We start from the raw sequence: 23434 nt of genomic DNA, 5'->3' as shown, positions 1-23434 counted from the left end.
ATTTTCGCCTTTGTTCTTTCTAAGGAAGTACAAGGCAATAAATCTGCTCCATTTATTCCCTTGCTTTACGTATTAGAATTCCTGTGTAACCGGACTGCACCACATTTCTTGAAATACTATCTCGTACATTTCAGCTGTGCTATTTCCATTGGATACCTTGCTAGAATAAGAACAAAACTGTACAAAATGCTTGAAGTGTTAGAAGAAATAATCACAGGTCTGGCCTAACACCTGGAATGCTGTACGGTCTGGATCCTCAAAATGAGTACAAGGGAACAAAAGAAAGATTAGAAACTTAAAAAACTCCCTAGACTGTAGAGATATAAGAGATTAAATATGTTAGAATTGTCCTGTCTTGAGAAGAAATGAGGACTATAGTGTCATGAGTAGCATGGATAAGGTAATCAAATGTCCAATGTCTCTCCAAACACAAAAATGAAAATATCAGGAAGCAATGTCAAAACTCAGGAGGCATCTCTTCAAACACTGTGTGGCTGAGTTATGCAATTCATTCTTAAAGGAAACTCAAGGATAGAAGTTCACAGTGGCTCAAAAGCCATCAGACAAATTTATGGAAGAAAAAGTCACACAAAAATAAAGCTATTCAGCACACTACCGTAAAGATAGAATTCTGGCTCACAGCATCACTTGATAGCAACTCAGTGGTATCCAAGAAAATGTGCAGGAATGTTCTAAAATATTGAAAGATTTATTTCATAAGAATGAAAACCAGGGCAGCTTAGGAGAGAAACTGGTGTGTTTTTAACATGCTTTTTTTAGAAGAAACTATTGATTAATGTGCCATTCCAGTACACTAAGACAATCAGATTACAGACTTGATTTGAAAAATTTGAAAGAAAATAAACAAGGGGCAAAGCTGCACATGTAAAAGTCTTGGCATTTATGAAAGCAAAAAGACTTTTCTTCATTTGTCTTCTTCATTTAACTTTTAAGAATTCACTAAAAACAGCAGAGCTAAGAAGAATCCACTGATCCTTGTCATTCTATTCTTGTAAGAAATCGTGAAAGCAGAATACAATCACTGCCAAAAGACATCTCACCAAAGAGTAAACATGATTCAAAGAGATCATGAGACTTGCAAAGCTATTCGAAAGTAAAGATTTCTAGAGGAGTCTGTGAGAATACAAGTGAGGGTAGCGATCCACATATGTGTGCACATACACAGCTTTACGAATGGTTAATTTTTCTTCGTCATTTTTCCTTGCAGAACGCAGCCTATCTACTATCTTACCACACGATTTAAGTAGTCTTAGGACATTTTTCTTTAAGAGGCTGTACTTTATAAAGGAGTTTCAGAAAATATTACCTAGGGACCTTTCTTCACGGGCCTGTACTCCACAGTGACTAATTTTCTTTCTGTTGAGTTCCCTGCCAAAAGTTCTTGTATCTCAATGACTGCCTGTAAGGAGGTAATCCTATCCTTGAGATAAACTTTGATTGAAATCAGTGAGTATATTCATGTATTTCTTAGCACAAAATGTACTCCTTTATTAGGAAATGAAAATACTCACTTTGCACTTAGGAAGAATGGTAAGAGGGAGAGAAGTTCTTTCCCTCAAAAAAGCCATACTGCATGTCTCCATGCCAGTCTGACAGTTTCATGTTGGTTGTAGCATTTGAGGACTAAGAACATCTTGTTTGAAAGGTCTCCCAAGTCTGCACTAAAATTGTGGGTGGCACTTTCAAAGATTTGACTAAATTTTTCTCATCCCTACTTTCTCCTGGTTTATTTCTTTGTGTGAGCAGAGATGGAATAGAAGAGGCTCAGTGGAATCAGAAGAAAAAGCAATAAAACACTGCTGATGAATAAGTTTGCAATATATCCTTTACCAAGAGAACAGAAAGCGGAACCATCGGAATTACGGGAAGAAATATTGTACTGGTAGGATTTTTGGAAAATGATCCTGTTTAGAAAGTGTAAGATGGGTAGAGCAAATTTGATTCTATACCGCTTGGAATTCTTAGCTAATCTCATATTCTATTTATGTCTCCTTACAATATGCATGCACCTGCTGACATTTTCAGGCCTGAATATCTCTATCCCAGACGGTTTTCTGAGCCATTGCAACTTCAGTGGATGATGTAGCTGCTCAGCTGCTAGTTGCTTGCTCTGGTAAAGTGCTAAACCTAGCTCTAGGAATATGCCTGCTCAGACTGACACAGAAGTAACAGACTACCAAAATTTTAACTTTAAGCCTTTTGCAAAACGCTTTACAAAGAGCTGCGAATAATATTATATACACATATATAGTTTTAGTTTTTACAGATAGCTAAATAACCAAACCCTGGACTTCTGAACTGTGCCACAGAGTTGGAACATTCTGATCTATACTACTCTATATATGGCAAAATACATCATTTTGAATGTCTATGCTACTGGACAAATTTTGCAGACAGCTAATATTTTTATTAGACCAATTAGTTTTCCAAAACTCTCAAGCTTCTAGACAAGCTCTTTAGTACAAAAGCCATTCATCAGGTCTGAAGCAGAAGCTAAAAACAAACTGGGAGAAATTGCTTAGAATTCAATTAGAAATGTTGCTGGCATCTGTGGAGCAGAGAACTAATTTCCTAGGGATTTCTTTCCACATACGTAAGCATTTCCAAAAATGCAAATGCTACATTAACAGATTTGAAGTATTAGACTTCGCTTTCCTCCGCATTTCTGTAAGCCCTATCTTGAAAACTTGGTTGTAAAAGACGACAGTCACATTTACAAGAGTCAGATATGATCCCTAAGAGGCTGAAGACAGAGGTCTCTCTACTCACTTTAACTCATCTTGAGCTATTCTTTCTTGCATATTCAGCTCTCTACTTCTCATCTCTGCGATCATTCTGTCAGCCTCACTCTGCAATTCTGGAAGACTCTTCTCCAAGGTCTCATCTTGGGTTCTGAGTGTCTCATTCAGTTTTATAGCATCTTCATTTGCAGCTGCAGGGGAAGAAAAAATATTTATGTAGGGAGTTAGTAAACAAAAATAACAGAGGAACTTCAAGCATCTGCCCATCAACTACATCAGCAAGTGGAAAGCAGCTTGCACTGGTTATTGCTGCTGTGAAATACAAAGGATGGTTAATCCAATGACTGGTAACAAATGAGAAATTATGTTTCATCAAACCTTTTATTGCAGATCACTTTCAAGCACAATAATTAAAGTGAAGAAGTCTTTATATCCAATGTAAGAAATACATTGGTCCCCTCCTCCTCGGCCAAAAGAAAGAATTTGCACTGAACTTTAAAAACAGGAGAGGATAATCTGGTATGTTTCTCATAGGATTAAGGAGCAGGACAAGAAATTAAAATCATTATAGATTTAAATTACTTCTGTAGAATTTCAAAATATGTCATTTTTAGCATTCAGACTTAACAGGGCTAGGAAGAATAAATGACTGGGAAATTTTAGAAAAAGAAGGAGAGAGAGAAGAGGAGTGAAAGACACCCACAGATGACTAAACCCACTCATAGGTTTAGAAGCAGATGCCCAGAAATGGGGAAGAACAGTACAAAGGTTGGAATGTATGATGGTACACCATAAATGTATTATGTGTTTGGAATAGCTGAATTATTCCTGACTGATAAAGCTGTACACATGGTATCATATTCAAGGACTGACTAAAATCTTTCTGCCATGGCACACCATAACATATTACAATATCCACTTTCAGAAGCAACGAGGTCATTTACAACAATCAGTTCCATCTTCAATTTTAAAAAGTACTGCTGCCTTTCCATAGGCATAGGGCTACCAAGTAATGGATTTCCCCAAAATAGAACAGTTCCTGGTCGCATGTGTACTTCTGAATATTTTAAATGAAACCTTTAACTGAAGAAATGGAAATCTGTCTTCCAAAATTCAAATAAATGACTATTTCATCTACGCGTTGTGTAGGTTCAGAGCAAATTATGAAGAAAATTCCAATACAATGATGTCCTTGATTTGCTGGTGAGAACTGAGATTTGGATCTTTAATTAAGAGTAGTTATGTGTGGGGTAGTGAGGACCGGAAAAAGACTACACTTTGCTTAAATGGATCATGGATTGCTTCTGTGCATTATGTTATCTATCATCACCTCAGGCCAGGAATAGGCATATATTAATTTTTTAAAAAATTTTGAATAAATAAATAGTAATTTGAGGTCCCTGAAAATTTACCTTAAAAGAGAAAATGGATATGTTACCTCAGCTTTTATTAGGTTCAGGAAAATTTATTCCATCCTCCTCATAACTATCTTTACTTTCTAGTCTTAGTTTACTGCAAACTATCAGAGTCCAGTGGTGGTAAAAGATTTGGATGCACTGGCAAGATGGACACAAGGAAGTGCAAAACTTTGGAAAATCTAGCTACAAGTACTCAGAAGTTCAGAAAATCAGCAATCAGTTCAGTAGAAATGGATAAATGGCCAGAATATGGTCCTTACAACAAATCACTATAAACTTCTCACTTGTAATAAGGACGTTCTATGGCTCGAAGAATTTCCTGGTTCCTTGACGTTTAGGGAGGCATCTGTCAGATATACAATAATGTACTTCTGAGCACTGCCATTCTCAAACATTACCTTCAGTCAATGGAAAGAAATAGGTACTTTCATGGCATTTCATCCTAACATTATTGCCTACTGGCAACAAGTACTAGGGAGCTCTGGGTCACATATACCAGCCTGCGTTCCTAGAGATCCAAAGTACTGTAACTTTCAGAAGTCTGTAATCTAGAGATGGGGGACAAGGAATGGACATAAAGAATACCTGCAAACTGGTTGGTCATCTTGATCAGAACATCATGAGTGAACATAAAATCTTCAAGGAACAATCTAGTAATGTCTCATAGGTCAAAAATAGCAGAGGCGAGGTATAGAGCCAATATGCAGATAAAATGCCATTGAATTTTAAAATAATTTAGGAATGGCTCCAACATAAGGTGAAAGTTTATCCTTAGTTTTTGAAAGATGGTGATCTTGAACAGGAAGAGAATTGAGGATGGCAATCAGAAGTAAGGATATAGAAATTATCACAACTATAAGAAGAACATTTTAAAGAACTCAAGCTGGAATGGCCAGAGAACTCCAATGCTAGAAACTTGAAGGATATGAAGTATGACATTGCAAATCCATGAAGACCATTTGACTGAGAACAAGCAAATGTAGTGCCTGTTTTGAAGAATTCCACTAAGGCCTGAGAACTTGCTTTGAAAGTAAGTGAGAAACAGAATGTAGAATATATGAATGTATTTTTACCTTTTCTTTGCAAAGGTAGCACATGTCAGACTTTACACTTTAATAGCAAATCCAGTTAAATATTTTCATTAATGATCTGGGGTTGGAGGGAAGGAAAAAAAAATAAGCCTACTGAGAAAATATGTTTATGAGGAAACGTTGTAAGACACTCTTAATAGAGAAGGATTGGAACACCATGCAGAAAGAACTGAGTGACCTTCAAAACTAAAGTAATTGGACCAGAGCGACATTCCATAGTAGAAAATATAAGGTTGTGAACTAATAACAGAATTTCAGCCGTAAACTATGGCTTTGCCAGTTAGATAGAAGGTACGAATGAGAGGAACCCAGCTATGTTATGAATCTCCAGTGGCACCCAGCTGTGAAAAAAAAGGAAATGCTATCCCAGAACGTTTCAAGAGAGTTGACATTGGCAGGTTTTACTGCTACTGAAGTGCAAGACACTGAAGCAACCTCATTTCAATGCTTGTTACCTGTGCTCGGGATATATGAACCCTGTTTTGAACAGAGGAAGGGAAATTGTATGGTGAACAGGAGGTTAGTATAACATGTTTTTAGGTGTTTTAGTCTAGAAAAAAGGGGCTGAAGGGGAGTATGATCCCTATCTACGAACACAGTTGGGGCTGCGGGAAGGAGGAAAAGCACTAGGGAGAGGAAAAAAGCCTATTTGAACTAAAGAACTAGGTCGACAAAAGATCACATGATGATAAACTAAACATGAACATTTTTAGCTAAAAACAAGGAGGTTTGTAGTTACGTAGAGTTCTGAAACTGCCTCCTATTCAGAATATGTGCATTTGTGGAAACCACTTTGAACGTTAGAAAGTTTAGGATAGCAGGGGAGTGGATACAACAACACAGGAGGTATCTTTCAGTCCTGTGCTCCTATATTTAATCTATTCTTAAAATGTCAACTTGGCCACTAGGCAAACATACTGATTTTAAAGTCTTTGCCTACTTCTAAGATGCTGCATAGATTTATTTCACACCCTGAATGTCTTTTATCTCTGTATTTCCTATTGCTAAACATGCTTGAGGAAACTTTTGTTTGGGCTACAAATATTGGGCATAAACTTTGTGGAGCAAAAAATTCGTTCAGCCCTTGTAATCCCAAATTCATCCTGAAATATGAAGAACCCAGTCTTTTTTTTAAAAAACTTCTTGAAAACTTGCTTATTTTTTCTTGTTGCTTTTCTGACATTTACTTCATATCAAAGTTGTACATCCTAAAGATATACTAAATTGCTGTTCAGTTCAGCTACAGGGCATGTGCTGGGATGTGTTACATGAAAGGCAATATAAAATGTATTTTATAGCACTGGGACAAAAGTGGAAGCTTTCTCTTTCAATGAAATGGACCTTCAGAAGCATAATGACTGAAATAGTACTGTAGTGGGAGTTTTGAGGAAAAAAGAACAGATCAGGATTTTTCAAGTAAAAGACCTGCCAATCACTTTCATATTTTTCAGCCATTATCTTATTTAATAGCTTCATGCAACATATAGGTCTTGCTCCTCAAAGCCATCTACAATACTTATGCTCATAAGTCTTTACTGCATTTGTAAGTGCAGTGAATCAGTTTGTGAAAGAAAGAGTTGGCTCCATGCCACTACTTAGGTAGGGTCAGGAGTCACTTGCAAATTCCAAGCAGCAGATGCTCATTAACAGCAAGTAGTAATGCATTTTTTAAGTAATTTTGGAGCATTAAGATGAAGTGTTAATATACCAAGTGCTAAAATTACATAAAGCTTTTTTACCAATACATGTTTTAACTGCTTTGAAAACAAACAGAAGCTAAGCTCTGTTAGTTACGTCAGCATAATAGATTTTCTTCAAATAACTGCATAAATCCTGAAGAAACATACTCAATATTCTGCTAGTCTTTGTTCATAATTATCAATGCACTAACTATATAAACTACATCTGTAGATTGCAAAAAGTCTGAAGATAGTTGTCTGTAGTTTCTTCACTCAACATTTAAAGCACATGACATTTCTCAGTGAATAAGCTCTTCCTCACTGTCTCTCAGACTGTCTTCCCCACCATTCTTCAGTTTTCTTGAGAAACAATTGGCATATTTTTTGTTTTTTCCAGTACCTTCAGCAGCTTGGAGAATGCCTTTGACGAACCGTCCAAGAGATTTTGCTCTGTCATTAGTCCTCTCAGCATCCTGCCTGGTTTGCTCACCATCTGCTGTCACCTTGGTAGCCTAGTGATCCAAATTCAGGAAAAGTATAATTAGTAAACAGGACAAGCCTGCACTATGCGATATTTCTACCATCTGAATCCATCTACAAAACTTTCCTCAGGCAAAAGGCAATCAATGAATTATTGATCAGATGTATGGGAAATGACATGCTCTGTTCAAGCACACAATTAAATTTTATTACCTTTTCCTTTAAATGGAAATTGGAAGGCTTTATTTTAGGTTCTTAGAAAGCCTAGCTGTGTGCAACAGCACACAAAGGGAGACAGGATGAAATTATTCACTACATTTGCTTAAAGAAACGTTGTTTGGAACCTTTTAATAGATTCTTCAGGGAATAGTTTCCATAGTTTCACAATTGTGCACTTTTAGATTGACAAAGTGTAGTAGATATCATGACCTCTTTGCTTCCTCCCTGGAGGCGTTCTCAAAGACACAGTTTATGCCAACAAGCAAGAGCAATTTTAAATCAATACATTAATTAAATGAAGAAAGAGAGAGAAAAAAAAGTCTTTTTTTTTTTTCCATCTCTAATGCTTCATGTTGTTTGTTTATAACATATTGGGGTGCTCAGTAAAATTTTAGCTTTGTGTAACTAAATGCTTTATAATTTTATTGAATCACAGCAGCAGGATGAAGACAGACATCTGCTGCAGACCTGAAAAACATGCTAAGGAAAGGAATAATCTTAAGACATTCTGCTTAGCTCTCAAGGCCCCCGTTTACAAAATGAACCCATTTTTATTACAAAGCAGCTGACCATTTCAAGCAACAAGGCTTGTCAAACTGTATTGCAAAGGAAAACCAAACCAAACCAAACCCAGCCATTTTTTCCTTTGGGGACTGCACTCCCAAGAAATGGCTCGAAGCAGGGCATTATGATCCTTCCAGTCTCTGGGAAATGGCTAGAAGGTCAATAACTCAAAATAAGCTTAGGTTTTCTCTGACTTGAGTTGTACAAACTGTTTTCTCAGTTACAGAAAAATCCCACACATTTCAGTAATAGTCAAAATGAAATAGTATCACTTTAACACATTTATTTTTGTGTGATTAGCTTCTAGATGGAAGCCATCAAGGTACATCAGGACAGCTGGCTTTCTGAAATGAAATCCCTGGCATTATTATACCACTTACAGTTTAAGTCTACTTCAGAGTAGTTTGTCTGAAAGTAATGTATATGAAAATGGTTCAGGTAAATAGAATTATACAGGAAGAATTTAGAAGCCATAGTGGCTGGAATTGATTCTATTTCATCCCTATATCAGCGGAAGAATCAGCTTTTCACATTTATACAGCTTTAATTATGCTATTGGTTATTTCCTCTAAGATATATGAAACCCCTTTACCTGCTTGGATACAGAACCAAAATATTGCCTCAAAGAGCTGTAAGAGGCAATTGGGATAGGAAAAAGGCAAAAATACTGAATGGTCTTGATGGATCACTGCTCTAACCCAGCTTGGCATTTCTGATATCATTTCATTCTTCATGTAATTGAGAGCTACCTTATTATTTATTGTTAAATCCTCCACAATCAGCCTTTTATTCTTTGGGTTTTATTTGCTTTGAATTTTCACATTTACTTTTATTATATTCTATAGTATTTCTTAGTCCTTTACTACATATTGTGTTTTATAACTTACATATACTTTTCTTAGTTTTGATTACTTTTTCCACATTCATGTTAATTCCAGTTGGACACTTTAGCCTCAGTTTATGACTGAATGGCATGTACTACACTCTTGTGCACATTAATCTGTCATAGAACAGTTTTCATTTCCTCTCGGTGACAGTTCTTTTTAGTACTTAAATCCATTGAAGGCTTTCTGTATTTTGCCATAATTTGTTTTGCTGAAAAATAACCTTTAGCTTCATTATCTGGTCTAGCTTTAACTTCATAAACCAAATTAAATGAGAAACATCCTTCACACTGTATCTAGCCATTCCATGTCTAATTAAATGTTTCCATTCATTACTATAGTCTTACTTATTTTCTACACATTCAGTTTACTACAGTTCACCATTTCTATAAGGTCAGTCTTCAGCATCTTCGAACAGTTTAAACAGGCACAACAACCTCTTTCTCAGGGAGCAATAAGGGTCAGGCAGGCTGGACCCAGAGCAAGGGTTTGGAATGAATCTTCAAGAAGTCTGGATGCAAATAAGACTTTTTGGCATCAAGGAGATCCCTAACATGGAAATCTAGTAAAGAAAGTATCTGAGATCAGTGAACCTGCTTTGGTGATGTTCACAGCTTGTACTTAGTGATGAAGGTTCCATGGAAGGCCTTGTCCTCATGTGAAGACTAGCAGTCACTTAGCAACTTAGACTATTAGCAAGTATTAGCAATTAAATACACATTTGTGTTTTGGTTTTGTGCGTTTAGCCTAAGGTCTTAAGCATTAAGAAACTCCTTTGGATGGCATTTGGAGGGGAGCCCTGCAGGAATTTCTCCAGCTAGTGAGCTACAGACCACAGGAGGAGTAAACACAGATCTCACTGTACAGATGGAAGTTCTTGGGTCTTCCTCCAAATGCTTCCAGCTATTGCAAATGAAGTTGCCCCTGCTACTACTTCCAGAACTTATTGAGTTTGAGAAATTCAGTGGTATGGGAGAAATGAAAAAGTTTACAAAGTCAAAAGAAGCATTTTGATCAAGAGAGGCGATTCTGATGGCTGTCTTTCTTGAAGGCTTTGAAGGTACCTAATTAGAAGGGAAAAGCGGTTTTGACTAAAAGTAGAGAACTGAACGGAAGTGAGGAGTCTAAGGTCTGCCTCTGGTGGGAATGTGCACCCAAACATGTAAGAATGTAATTAATGTGAGAAAGACATAAGGATCTTCTGTATGGCAGAGTGAATGAAGAAGAGCATGATGGAAAAAAAGAAAAAGGAATGCTGCACTGATGTAAGAGATCACTGGTTGAAAACTAATGACAAGGAAGCAAAAACTTCAAAGGTTTCGCAGTGACTAAATACTATTGTCTTCTACGTTTTATCTTAAAATTGATAGATTTTTTTTTTTCATGGAAAGAGACTCCTCACCAATCCTCATCAACTGTTTTCTTCATGAATACTGGTTTCACTTCGAAAATTTAGTGAGCCTGCAAATCAGATACGGGGAAAAACTTTGCTACTTATGGTTGTACCATGTGTCCCAAGTGTCAGCCATTATGTGGTTATCAGCTGTATCTTCATTCGGAAATGAGACCTGAACACACTACATCAGGACGCACTCTTCTTTTTGGGACACTATTCGTATTTACAAGCATAGAAAGAGCAAGGTAGGACTTGACACCAGTTGCCAGTCCTCAAATTAAGAAGTCCACCTGCAATCCAGTTAATAACTCTCTGTAAGGATAACTGGAAATCATAAGGCTACTTACTCATTGCAGCAATGGAAAACTGCAGAAAAGGAAGCAGTGAGAATCTGGACAGCACACTGAATCCCCCAAGATCTTGCCTTCGATATTTTTCCTTTCAAGACTACTCTACAAAGGGTCAGGATTCACAACATTACTTTAGGTCACGCCCATGAAGGATTAATTTTTTGGGAGGTGGAGAGGCAATTGGAAAAGGATACTAAAAAAAAAGCAACTATGCCAAGGGAAGAAAAAAATTGTCTTAGCCTAAGACTGAGAAATCTTAACACAAGAAATACAATCTTCCCTGCTTGTAGGACTGTCATGAGTTAAAAATCCACCTAGACTTAAAACTACCATCGTTATTTCTGGAAGAAAAATAAAAGATCAAACAAAAGTGAAAAATGGAAGCTTTCTTTACACTCACAATGAGAGTATATGTAGACAGATACCTGTGTATGTGTGTATGTGTGGGTGTATAGACGCACATATATATATGCAAGCACATTACAGATGCATTCTTACCCACTACCCATGATTTCAAAGTTTTTTCCAAAATTGAACATCATCCACACAAACAAACCACTTTTTCTGAGAATTTTAGTTCCATAAGCCATGAACAGTTATAAGACAGGATGCTAAAACTGCACGGGGTTTAGGTAAATTCTCGCAGGTGTATTTGCATCAGTACGGTAACCCATGTCTTTCTTATTTGGCTATTTCAGTGCACGGGAGCATAATTCATGAACATGATTCTTACTAGTCCTTCATATTAATACATTTGGGCAGCTGTATTTTTATTGTGGCTGCTCCATTTATCTATATTTTTATCCACTAGGTGGCACAATTTATATTATATTCTTAGACAATGTCTTTTACTGACCAAAATAAGGTCTATATTGAAATAAACCTTTCCTAATAAAAAGAGTAAATAGCACATCGATTGAAATCCAGAAGTCTCTCACTACCCTCATAAATGAAATATAGAACACATATATTTAAATAAACACACACCTTGTGCATATATTTGAATTCTCCCTTTAAATATTTTGCCCATTTCAATTACTTCATTCATTGACTCTTAATGAGAACTTGTTTTTTGTTAAACCAGGACTTCCATTGCCTTGCTAGAAATTTTTTTTAAATAAGTGAATCAGGCTAGGCTACTATTTTCTCTATAGCCCCTGGAGAAACAAGGCAACACAAAAGATAACCCAAAATGGAAAATGAAACCTCAAAACAGCAAAACTTGTATTGCAACAGGCAATCTTAAAAGAGAAACAGGCTGAGAACTATCTTGAGACAGTCAGACTCAGAGAGAATTGAAAGGGAATATAATGAGATGATGTTGCTGATGCAGAAAGCAGATAGCCTTACCAGAGGTAGTACTACTGTTCAGAAGAAAATGAAAGAAACAGAATCACACAGAATCACAGAAGGTAAGGGATTGGAAGGGACCTCCAAAGATCATCTAGTCCAATCCCCCTGCCGGAGCAGGAACACCTAGATGAGGTTACACAGGAAGGTGTCCAGGCAGATTTTGAATGTCTCCAGAGAAGGAGACTCCACAACCTCCCTGGGCAGCCTGTTCCAGGGCTCTGGCACCCTCACTGAGAAGAAGTTTCTTCTCAAATTTAAGTGGAACCTCTTGTGTTCCAGTTTGCACCCATTAACCCTTGTCTTACCATTGGCTGTCACCGAGAAGAGCCTGGCTCCATCCTCGTGACACTCACCCTTTATATATTTATAAACATTAATGAGGTCTCCCTTCAGTCTCCTCCAAGCTAGAGACCCAGCTGCCTCAGCCTTTCCTCATAAGGGAGATGCTCCACTCCCTTAATCATCTTTGTTGCCCCGCGCTGGACTCTCTCCAGCAGTTCCCTGTCCTTCTTGAACTGAGGGGCCCAGAACTGGACACAATATTCCAGATGCGGTCTCAGCAGGGCAGAGTTGAGGGGAAGGAGAACCTCTCTCGACCTACTAACCACCCCCCTTCTAATACACCCCAGGATGCCATTGGCCTTCTTGGCCACAAGGGCACAGTGCTGGCTCACGGTCATCCTGCTGTCCACCAGGACCCCCAGGTCCCTTTCCCCTACACTGCTCTCTAACAGGTCGTTCCCCAACTTATACTGGAACCTGGGGTTGTTCCTGGCCAGATGCAAGACTCTACACTTGCCCTTGTTATATTTCATTAAATTTTTCCCCACCCAACTCTCCAGCCTGTCCAGGTCTCGCTGGATGGCAGCACAGCCTTCTGGCGTGTCAGCCACTCCTCCCGGTTTGGTGTCATCAGCACTTGCTGACAGTGCACTCAATTCCCTCATCCAAGTCGTTGATGAATATATTGAATAATACTGGTCCCAGTACTGACCCTTGAGGCACTCCACTAGATACATGCCTTCAACTAGACTCCAGAAACCAGACAGTTTGGTGTCTGAAAGCCTCGGATGGTCAAAGAAAAACTCCAGACATGTGAGACACTGTGTGGTAATCTCATGGTTTTGTTGCCACACAGGTTTGTAACCTGTAGCTGAAGTAATAGGAAAGCCCATAAATATTGTATTAAAAACTCTCTTTCCTTTAGTGTCAGCTTTTTCAAATAAGCTCATTCTTGGGTTCTCTGTATGAGTTTCTTACATTATTATACAGTTCTGCAGAAAATATATCTCAATTTATTGACCCACAAAAACCAGGTTGTTAGAGAATTTAATACTATTTCAAACACTGAGACTGAGAAGCATCTTATAATTCATCTATTCATTCATGTTTAATTCATATTCAGAAGATTTCTGTCATTATGCAGCCTTAACCAAACCCATAGACCCCAACGTGATCATAGACTTACTCTTGTCAGTAGTTCATCCATTTCTGTCACCAGGGTATCCAGATTTTCTTGTGCTAGCTGAAGAAGTCTCTCGGGTGCTTGCTGAGGTGAAAGCAAATGCTGTTGGGGAAGAGAGGAGGGAGAGTGAAAACCTGTATTTAATGGATCTTAGTGCTTCCAAATATCGTAGAGAAGCAGCATAAAAAATTTCCTTTTCATTACACTATGCAACTCCCTTGTGTCATCGATTCCTGTGTCACATCCATCCAACGTACCTTCCTCAGGAATCTTGACAGCATTACACAGTTTAGTGGAGAACATATAAGTATGGTAGGGAACACACAGTATGTAACATATGCAACTGCTTTACAGACCATCAGCATGAACACCATTTTATTTGTATGTAACATCACTTTTTCTACGCCTGCAGTATAATTCCTTGCATATATGTACACAACTCACTGCTGCAAGATTTGTTTATTAAAATGAGTCAAAATAAATAACTGTAATAACAATTTATCAACCAAAGCAAGTTTGAAGCAACTAAATCTTGAATTTTTCTTCTGCCCTAAACCTGTTCATGGCTGTATGTTTGAACAGATTCAAGTACAATTGTACTGAACCCCTGTTATTTATCTATGTGAATACTCTGAACATACCTTTAATTCCTGTGTCACATTCTCAAAACCATGCAACATTTTATATGGAGCAGGCAGTGGACCACTGAGGTTAACACTCAGGATCATCTGGTTCAGTCGATCCAGGTCACTGAGAAGGAGTCCTGTGCATTCATCATCACAAGCTACGGGGAAGAACAGCAAAGCTTATTTATTCCTCCTAAATGTTTAAGACATATGTTTGAGTTAGAAATTTTATGGCATGCATACAATTCTGTGAGAGGTAACACTGATTTCAGATAATTTACCCCAAAAGCATAATGTGAGAAAAAATGGAAACAACAGCTAGGGAGCAGGAAACACCTTATTGCTTAGGACTTCATAATGAGACAATTTAATATAAAACATGAAGAGCAAAACTGGTAGGCTTACCTAACAAAAAGAGGTAATAATTAACACTGCCCATTACGGACTAGCTCATATAAAATCTTAAATCAGACAAGCAATTTGGATGGAGTCTGAGAAAAGTGGACAGGTAATCTAAAGTAATCTAATCTGTAAAATTTAAAGAGTTTAAAGAGCACTTGAGGTAGTATGTTGTGGATTTGAATGTAAGAAACAAAATACTAAAGAAATCTTACAATTTACATACTTTATAGTCATATAAGAGCATGGCCCAGCATGCTAAACTTGTAATGCAGACAGTAGAAAGAGTCTAGGTAAAAATACCAATAGTTTTCTTTTAAGAAATGCTTTTCTCTATCTCCTTTCACTAACCAGCTCATGCATGTTTCCTTTCTTGAAAATACTCTTTAGCATGAAAAATACTGGCGCGTGTGACATATGCCAAAAGGAGTTTGCATTTCCTACCCTCCTTGATTTCTATTAATTATCACAAGAAATTCTCATAACCTTAAGGTCTTGTATCATTTATGCTGCAGACAGGAAAATTCTTCATCCTTTAGAACAGAGTTGTGGAAATGCCTTTCTGTGTCCCTTCATAAAGATGATACATAGTACTGGCAAATCTAAACCATGCCTCAGGACATGGAGCAAACTGTGAAATTGTGATGTTAAGAGACATGGAGGGTTGTACCTGAAGTTTTACAGGTATGTAATTATTCATTACAGCAACACTTCTAGGCAGCTCAAAGGCTAAGAAACCCACTAAACAACATGTATGTTTTTGTAGAAAAAGAGAAGTAATTTTCAACAGAGAATTACATGTTTTTTCCTGAAATCTATTCTTCACGTAGATTAAATCTGTTCTGTTCTTTAAAGTTTTCACAGTTATCTAAACATTGCTCTTATTCTGTAGGTTGGTTGTTCAATATAGTGAGGAATTGTGTCGAATACAGAGAAAAGAAGAATATTGAATACTAGCTTAATATACCATGAAACTCATGTGATGATTGAAAAGGAGACAAGATAGATGCTGGATTAGTGCAGTAAGAAGTGGGTGCAGAAAGCTAGATACTGTTATTTTAAGACTTCCTTTTGCTTCAATTTGCAGACTTCTTCCTCCTATTTCACAGTATTTTGTTACATAAGTTGAATTGTACTGGAACTTCTCTGTAGTTGTTAACTGTGGGCATAATACATTCTGATTTACGTTTCTACATGAAATTAAAAAAAAAAAAGAAGCTTATTACCAACCTAGCTCTTGTCGTCTGAGAGAATTAAAGGAAAAGCAAGTTTTGCAGCCAACTGAATGTTTTATATAATAAATCCTTGTTCTGTAGCTGGCCAAGAAGGTAAGTAGAACTGATAACCATTTTGCAGGATGCAATTAAGTTTTCTCAGATCTGAAAAGAGGTTTTTTGGGGTTTTTTACTTTTTTCTTCTTCTTTTTTTTTTTTTTAAATCCATTATTTACATTATTTCATTTATCAAACAAGCTAAATCTATTCATCCTCAAAATTGGCAGTGGCTGGTAATAAAATCCTAAAGGTTTGCTATGTGTTAAAGACAAACTCAATTCACACCAATAAGAAAAAAAATGAACAGCTTATGAAAAGATGAAGTATTCTCAATGAGTGAACAACTGATAAGTGAGCAGTCAGTATAAATTAACACCTCCTGCATGATAATCAGGTTGAAAAGAGGAACCACATCAAGTGAGGACCACAGTAGAGTAGATGGGAGAAGACTAAGCTACTCCCAATACTCAGTCTGAAATGTACTGTAGCTACAGGAAATATTTCAAGAGCGTGATTATATTTTGCAAGACTAAATACTTCTGTGTCTATCTATAAAACTGTCAGGATAAATTTGTGTTTAATATTAACAAATGCAGCACTAAATTCAGATCATTACAGCAGTGCAAGCATATAATAGGCAAATCATGCAGTCAATACTACAATAATCCAGCAAGCAATTAATGCAAATTACTGCTTTTTCCATTTTCACCACACTTTTCCATGCACAATAAGTCCTGTAAGGATTTTGACCTACCCGTTATGAGAAGCATCTCCAAAGTATGCATGCCAAATAATTTTTTTTTAAAATAATTGCTCAAGCAATAAAAGAACACTGTAAGTTTATGGACATCTAACCACTTATTCCATCTTACAAAGAGAAGATAATGTACAATAGAGGAATTGCATATCTGAGCCACAATGTGTTCCTCCAATTAAATGATTACCTAACATAATTTTGCTTTAATACATTCATTGCTGTTAAGATTCAGAAGACTGTGTTATGACTAAGTAATTTTTCGTCTAAGGGTAACCATGCAATCTCTGATATGAGATGATATCTATGATAGTCAGTGACTCTTGAGTATTAGTTTCCTATTGCTTCACAGTGAACTTGAGCTATTGTTAGGCCCATTAATCTGTTGGCTGTTACCCCATTTTTCCCACTTTGGCACTGGTCTCACACCAAATAATAAACAAGCCCTTCTCTGCCCCCCAAAACAGAGCCCCAGTAGAGAGCTGAAAGCTTTAGCTTCCTTGCCTCCACTGCTGGTTTCAGGAGGTTTGCATGATCAATACGTCTCCAAAATCTGAGAAAACCAAGATCCAGGTCAGGGTCTAAAGCACTGACTCAGGTTTATATCTGATTTTTGTTATTTGGAAAGCCTCATTTGCTGGTTCTGAAATATACCAGTACCTGTTGGGTTTACATGGTGCTTGAGTTGGGCAAAAGACCAGTACTGCAGTGTGGGTCTGAACCTAACAGGAGCTCATGCATCACAAAAAGGGAGAAAAACTGACAGCTTGTCACCTTCTAGGGCAAGTAGAGGTGCCCATCCCTTCTTGAGCTCATGCACACAGAGAAGCAGTTGTCCAGAACAGAGGTAAGTTTAAATCTTATGGCTGTGCCGTAACGGCTCGGAACTTCTGCTAAACTTGGAACACAGCAGAAGCTAGCCCGAGGCTCCATAGATCTGCTGATACACACAGTATCTTTCTTTTCAGCTCACTCTGTGAAGGCTTGTGATAAGAAGCTCTGAGTTTCTGCTGAATTAAGGAGTATGTAGGAGCTAGGAAATACTTCTTTTCACAGATTCTTCAAGATCTGCCTCTGACAGAGAGAGCTTCTCTGCTTAGTTCTGAATTTGGAAGGGCTGAGGTCATGGAGCTGCTCCTCATTTTAGAGGGAAAACCTAGATTCTGACAGGATCAGTGGCCAGGAGCTCCCTTGTTGTCCTGGGTGCAGAACTGAGTGGCAGCTGGGAAAAACTCTCTCTCATTGCAAGCACCAGTCTACTTAGAGTACAATATCTAAGTGTCCAAGACCTGGTATTAAAGGAATCTGATTATATAATTTTCTCCTTCTACCAATACTGAATATTTAAATTCATAACGATGTAAGTTTCTTGACTGCAGTATGGCTGAAGGTCGATTTTTTTTTCACAAAACTGAGTTAAAGAAAAATTCCTAACAATGAAATACCTGTTTGATCTCTCTATGTCATGATTGCTTCCTGTTTCCTGCTAATCTCATACAGTGGAACCACAACAACTGCTTTACATTTAGGTTTCTGCTTGTCCCCAAGGAACATTTGTGACAGGAGCATACATCTAAGGAAACATTTTGCCATTTGTGTTGCAACAGACATCAAAATATTGAAGCCAATTTGTTCTGAAGTCCCCATTGTCGCTATAACTGCTGCCCTGAAAATGTTCAGAAGGTGAGTTCTGACTTGCCATATATTTAACAATAAAGCCTTGAAGGATTTGAATCCTCACTAGGGTTTTTTTTTCCCCTAAACACTGCATAGTAGCAAGCACAGTTGCTGTTCCAACAACATTCCAACCTAAGGTTCTTCATTTTATGTACTACAAACTCTACAACTGAAGTGGAATGTCACAAGGTATAAGAAAAACTACACAAGAGAATTAGTAATCTAAGAAAATGCACAATTGCTACAGGCTTGATCCAAAACACCTTGTAGCTCCTTCTTTCCACTTCAGCTTGCTAAGGTCAAAGCTCTTAGGGAAGGATGAGGAGGGATCAATACATTCTTTGGCTTGTTTACATATTTCTGGTATGTATGTGTAAAACATGAACCAAGCAAATACTAATGATCTCAGTCTGCCTGAGCATGCTGGGTGCAGATGAACTGAGGAATGGCTGCTCCTGTTTCTCACACAACTCAGCCATGTTCTGGATTGGAATGGTGGGATTTAACTAAGAAAACACAAAATATACACCTTCAGTACTGCAGTGATCATAGGCCCGTCACCATTTGCCAGTTGACAACTTTCAGCACAATAAACATCAACATACATTTATTACAATAAAAATGAGTGATGCATAAAGGGGCATCAATCTTTTAGAGGACAGTTCATTTGTAATTACAAATAAAAATAAAAATCTGTAAGCATTAGAGCAGATTTGGGAGAACTTTTGTCATATTTGACAGTACGAGTATGTTAGCAGTGTTATTAAAATTAGTTTGCAATCATCACTAATTTTCTTATTGGCTACTGACTGTTTCAAAAGAGAAGGGAAAGTCAGACTAAGAAGTGGATTACTGGAGACCAAAAATTACAAGGAAGTCTTTATCTTCAGAGTATTATGACTATCTGTACATGACAATCTAGATGGTCACTTCGGCTGCGGAAATAATCCAGCTGTTAACCATACTAATGCAAACAAAAAAATAGAATTTTTATGATGTGTAGTAGACCATTCAGACTCTTGTATTTCTTATTTTTAAAAAAAATCTACTTTTTGGATATCATTTATCATTCCCTAATGGAATCCTAGAGAAAACAACATTGTTTTGTTCTAAGACTATAATGGAAAGTAAATTCTGTCTGTGCCATTCACCTGTAATTATATTTCCCTTGTTATTTAGCAGTAAACAAATTCTTCCCCTTTGTACAGTGGCTTTTAAAAATATGTTCTCTTTCCATTTTACCTGTAGCTTTCTAAAATATAACTGGTTTTCCTTTGCTAAATATTCGAAATAAATTTTCACTTTCCTAAATATTAACTATAACTTACTAACATTGGACAACTTAATCACACTATGTTTTATATTACTTACAGCTACATTTTTTCAAACGTAGGCGATTGTATTTGCACGTATTTTCTTTAAGCTAGACCATCTTACCACCTAACTAGGGGTTCTTCACACTTCTGAGAGGTACAATGCAATTGCAGTATTTGAAATGGAATACTGCAATTGAACAAAAGTGCACACAGCTCATTTGAAATATTGAATCCAAACAGGACTCTGCATTTGGCACTAATTTTCTGTATATTAAGAGTACTTACTATTGTTACTACTATTAAGGTTTCATTACAACTGAAGCTATTCAGAAGGAAAATTACTGAGTATTTTGGAAGTGGTTGATACATAAAAGTAAAAATATATTGTACACAGGACCAAATTCTCAGCTATGTTAAACTCAGATTGGAACAGACAAATGTTCTGGGACTAAGGAAGGAAAGCTTCAGGGTTTCCCCGAAAGGTGTTTCTAATGGTTCTTTGACAGCGCAGTGACTACTAAAGCACAGTAGGGGCTGCCGCAGTGAATCCAGAAGAAAACAGCTCTGTTCTGAAGCCTTTGGCATACCACCTGGTGTTAGCCATGAGCAAATTCCCACCAAGTCTGTGCCACACTCCCTTTGTCTGCCACAGCCCTGCGTCCACCACAGGCTACAGAAGTTTATTGATCAGACTGTTTTTCTACCATACCAGGGATATTGCCCTGCATTAGCGAAGGTGGGTTTGGAGTAATATGGGGGTTAAGGAACCTTTAAACAAAGGGAAAATAGGCATAAAGTGTCGATTAAAATATTTAAATGTACTTTTTGCAATTTATGACAGGGATGTTACTGCTGTGGTGTCAATAGTAACAGACTAGTTCCTGTGACAGGGGAGATTGAAAGTACCTCCTGTCTGTTTCTATAGGCAGTTCCTATTTTTAACAACTAAAGGAAAAAAATTGTTTTCATTTGATTGCTCACTTCTAGCAATGACATGAAATGTCCATATGTACATGCAAAGGACTGTTTTCACGGTGAAAACTGATTATCTAGTTAAAGCAAAAATGCTGCTAAACGTAGTGTAGATACATTTCAACACTGGTACATGATTATGTTGCAGTTAAACCAGAGATTGTAGTTAACCACATCTTTCAAAGCAAAAAGTTAAAAAATTTGGTTGGCCTGCACACAGCTTTTCCCGTTCATAATTATCCACACAATGAAATAGTCTGATTAACAAACTGGAAAACCATTACAAATGAAAACTTGGAGTTAAACTGTTTTGTACAACTAAACTCTGTCAATCTGGATATCCAAAAGACTTTTCAGAACATCAATAGAGTAAATAACCAACATAAAACATATTAAGTGATGCCCGAGATTGAAAACATTTGTTAGTACTAGGAATAATGTAACAGGTATCCAGGATTTTGAAAAATTAAGTAATTTTCATTTAGATGCCACTCTGGAAAACACAGTCCTTATTTTAAAATTTTGTAACTGTAATACTTATGGACTTAACTCATGATTACAATTCTCCTTGACATGTAGGCCACAAAATGGAACCCAAAGCTTAGCTATTTCAGCAGAGTAGCTACTTACTCTATTTGCATTCATTTTGCTGTACTTTTAAATAGAGCTTAAGATACACAATAGTTCAGAATTAAGTCCTAAACTATATCACACTACAGGACATTAGAGCTTTATTTACCTTAAATACACTAAGCTTTTCATTAGTTAACCAATGCCATCTTATTAATACTATAGAAATAGAAATATTTATTTCTATATTCCCTGAACTCAACAGTCACATTAAGCAGCTTAGTTCTGCTAAATCCTGATCACTCTCTGAGAGCTGATCACAACCATTAAGTTGAGAGAAACAATGTCCTGCACTGTGTAGTCCCTGACCCTACGTGCCTAATGTCTTCCTCTTTAATCACCTAAAGAAGGCACACATTTCATTCTTGACTGATGTGATACCTTCAGCCATTTTTAGTACTTATTTGGTTTCTTTATTTTTCCAATTTGCTTTTAAAATGTTTGCAATTTGTCTGATCTGTACTAGATTATTTTATTATTAGAGTGCAGTTCACCTCTAGGTATTGAGGTAAAGAGTGAATGCATTCTGTGAAACAAACATACAAAAAAAAGGCTTTTTTGGTATCTGCTTGCCTTGATGTTACATATCCCTCACACGGGGGAAAAAAAAAAAAAAAAAAAAAAAGAAAAAGATCCAATTAAAGTCCTATAACAGATAAAAATCAACTAAAACATTAAAAGCAGTTCATTGTGCTTTGCCAATACATTCAAAGATGCACAGATTAAGAAATATTATATACTGTGGACTTACTGGATCCCTATCTGTGCTCTACTTTAAAACAAACAATGATGGCCTCGAGGGGAAATAAAATAAAATTAGTTCCTACTCAGCTGGGTGAAACGGAGGAGTGGAAAATGCCTCATTTCAGTCAGGATTTACTAAGTGTTCTAGAAAGGTTTTGCTACCTGATTTTTTGATGACATAAGCATACAATATCACAGGAAATGAGATTGTGTGTTCAAATCAAACACTATCCAATTTCATGGAAAAAACCTCTAAACAATAATAAAAGACAAGACACTTGGTACATATCAAAACTGAAGGTAGGGCAAAGATACCAGTACTGTAAAATGTAACTTGGTGTTTTAAGCTATTAGTTTTATGTTTTAAACAAAGGAAGTTCTTTGTTCTTGTATTTATTGTACTGTTGTTCCTTAAGTCTTTTAAATTCCAGTGGGTGTTTGTTGAACTAACATGACCAAGCAAACGATGGTAAAAACGTTCTGTGTGACTCATGGCATAGAACATTGCAATCACTGGTTAAACATTTAGGCCAACACTAGGAAAATTCACTACAAGCAAATACTGTCACAACAGCAGTAACAAGCTTTAGCAAAACTCCAGACTTCAAAAGCCCACAAAAAGAAATCCTTCAAATCTTTGCTGTCAATTTTCAGCAAGCATATTAAAAAGTATTAAGAGCTTTCCTAATGTCTCAAGGCTTGTGAAAAAAATGGACCAGAATGCCCAAGTAGTAAAAAACCTGGCAACAGTTTTCAAAGAAACCCACACAACTGGCTGATGCACAAGCGGGGTTGAATTTCTGAAATATGACAATCAAAAACTCTCCAAAATTATGTTAGTATACGTACAAATGCATCTCATGCCATCACGTGCATGCCGATGTTCACAGCCAGCACACTTCCACCCTGTGAATCCAGGCTTGCAAGTGCACTGTCCGGTGACAGGGTCACAGGGGACGGGCAGGGATCCGTATCGATCACACTCACATTCCTGGCAGGAGCCTCCTGGAACTTGTGGGTTTCCGGTGTAGCCAGAAGAACATCTAGACATCGAGAATACAAAAGCAGGTTTGGCCAACTGAGGTGCGTAGTGTACTACAATTAATACTTGGCAAAACTGTAAATAAAATGTATAGGAAAATTCACTCATGAACTATTAAAAAATCCTTTCGTGCTTTATGATTGAGTAAGCATTTCTAGAGAGAGAAGTGTTGAAAACTGTCCAACAAACTGATAATAACTTTTAACCAGGACATGGAACAGTCTGGATGTAAGGAGTATGCAGAAGTGATTCCATACCCCTAACAGTTTTCTGCTAAACTTCTATTATATCATGACAAAAAGTTTTCACATTAGCAATGTTTGGTCTACAGCACCTTTT

At 37.1% G+C, this 23434-nt stretch overlaps 1 protein-coding gene across 5 annotated transcripts in view; it reads right to left on the bottom strand.

Annotated features, from left to right (window-relative positions):
• The window catches only part of LAMA2 (laminin subunit alpha 2), a 361287-nt gene that overhangs the window by 79938 nt on the left and 257915 nt on the right, over positions 1-23434 (bottom strand). For 4 of the 5 annotated variants that reach the window (XM_065632757.1, XM_065632758.1, XM_065632761.1 and 1 more), the window contains 5 exons: positions 22903-23096; positions 14303-14445; positions 13665-13763; positions 7351-7462; positions 2791-2953 (listed from right to left, as the gene is read on the bottom strand). In XM_065632757.1, the coding sequence (XP_065488829.1) occupies positions 2791-2953; positions 7351-7462; positions 13665-13763; positions 14303-14445; positions 22903-23096 (711 nt within the window). The remainder of the gene's footprint in view (positions 1-2790; positions 2954-7350; positions 7463-13664; positions 13764-14302; positions 14446-22902; positions 23097-23434) is intronic. The other variant, XM_065632759.1, reaches the window with a different exon arrangement.

This window comes from Caloenas nicobarica, chromosome 3 (genome assembly GCF_036013445.1).
Source record: "Caloenas nicobarica isolate bCalNic1 chromosome 3, bCalNic1.hap1, whole genome shotgun sequence".
In the NCBI taxonomy this organism is placed as follows: domain Eukaryota; kingdom Metazoa; phylum Chordata; class Aves; order Columbiformes; family Columbidae; genus Caloenas; species Caloenas nicobarica.
The sequence above is the reverse complement of the archived record's forward strand: the minus strand, read 5'-3'. Positions and strand labels throughout refer to the sequence as shown.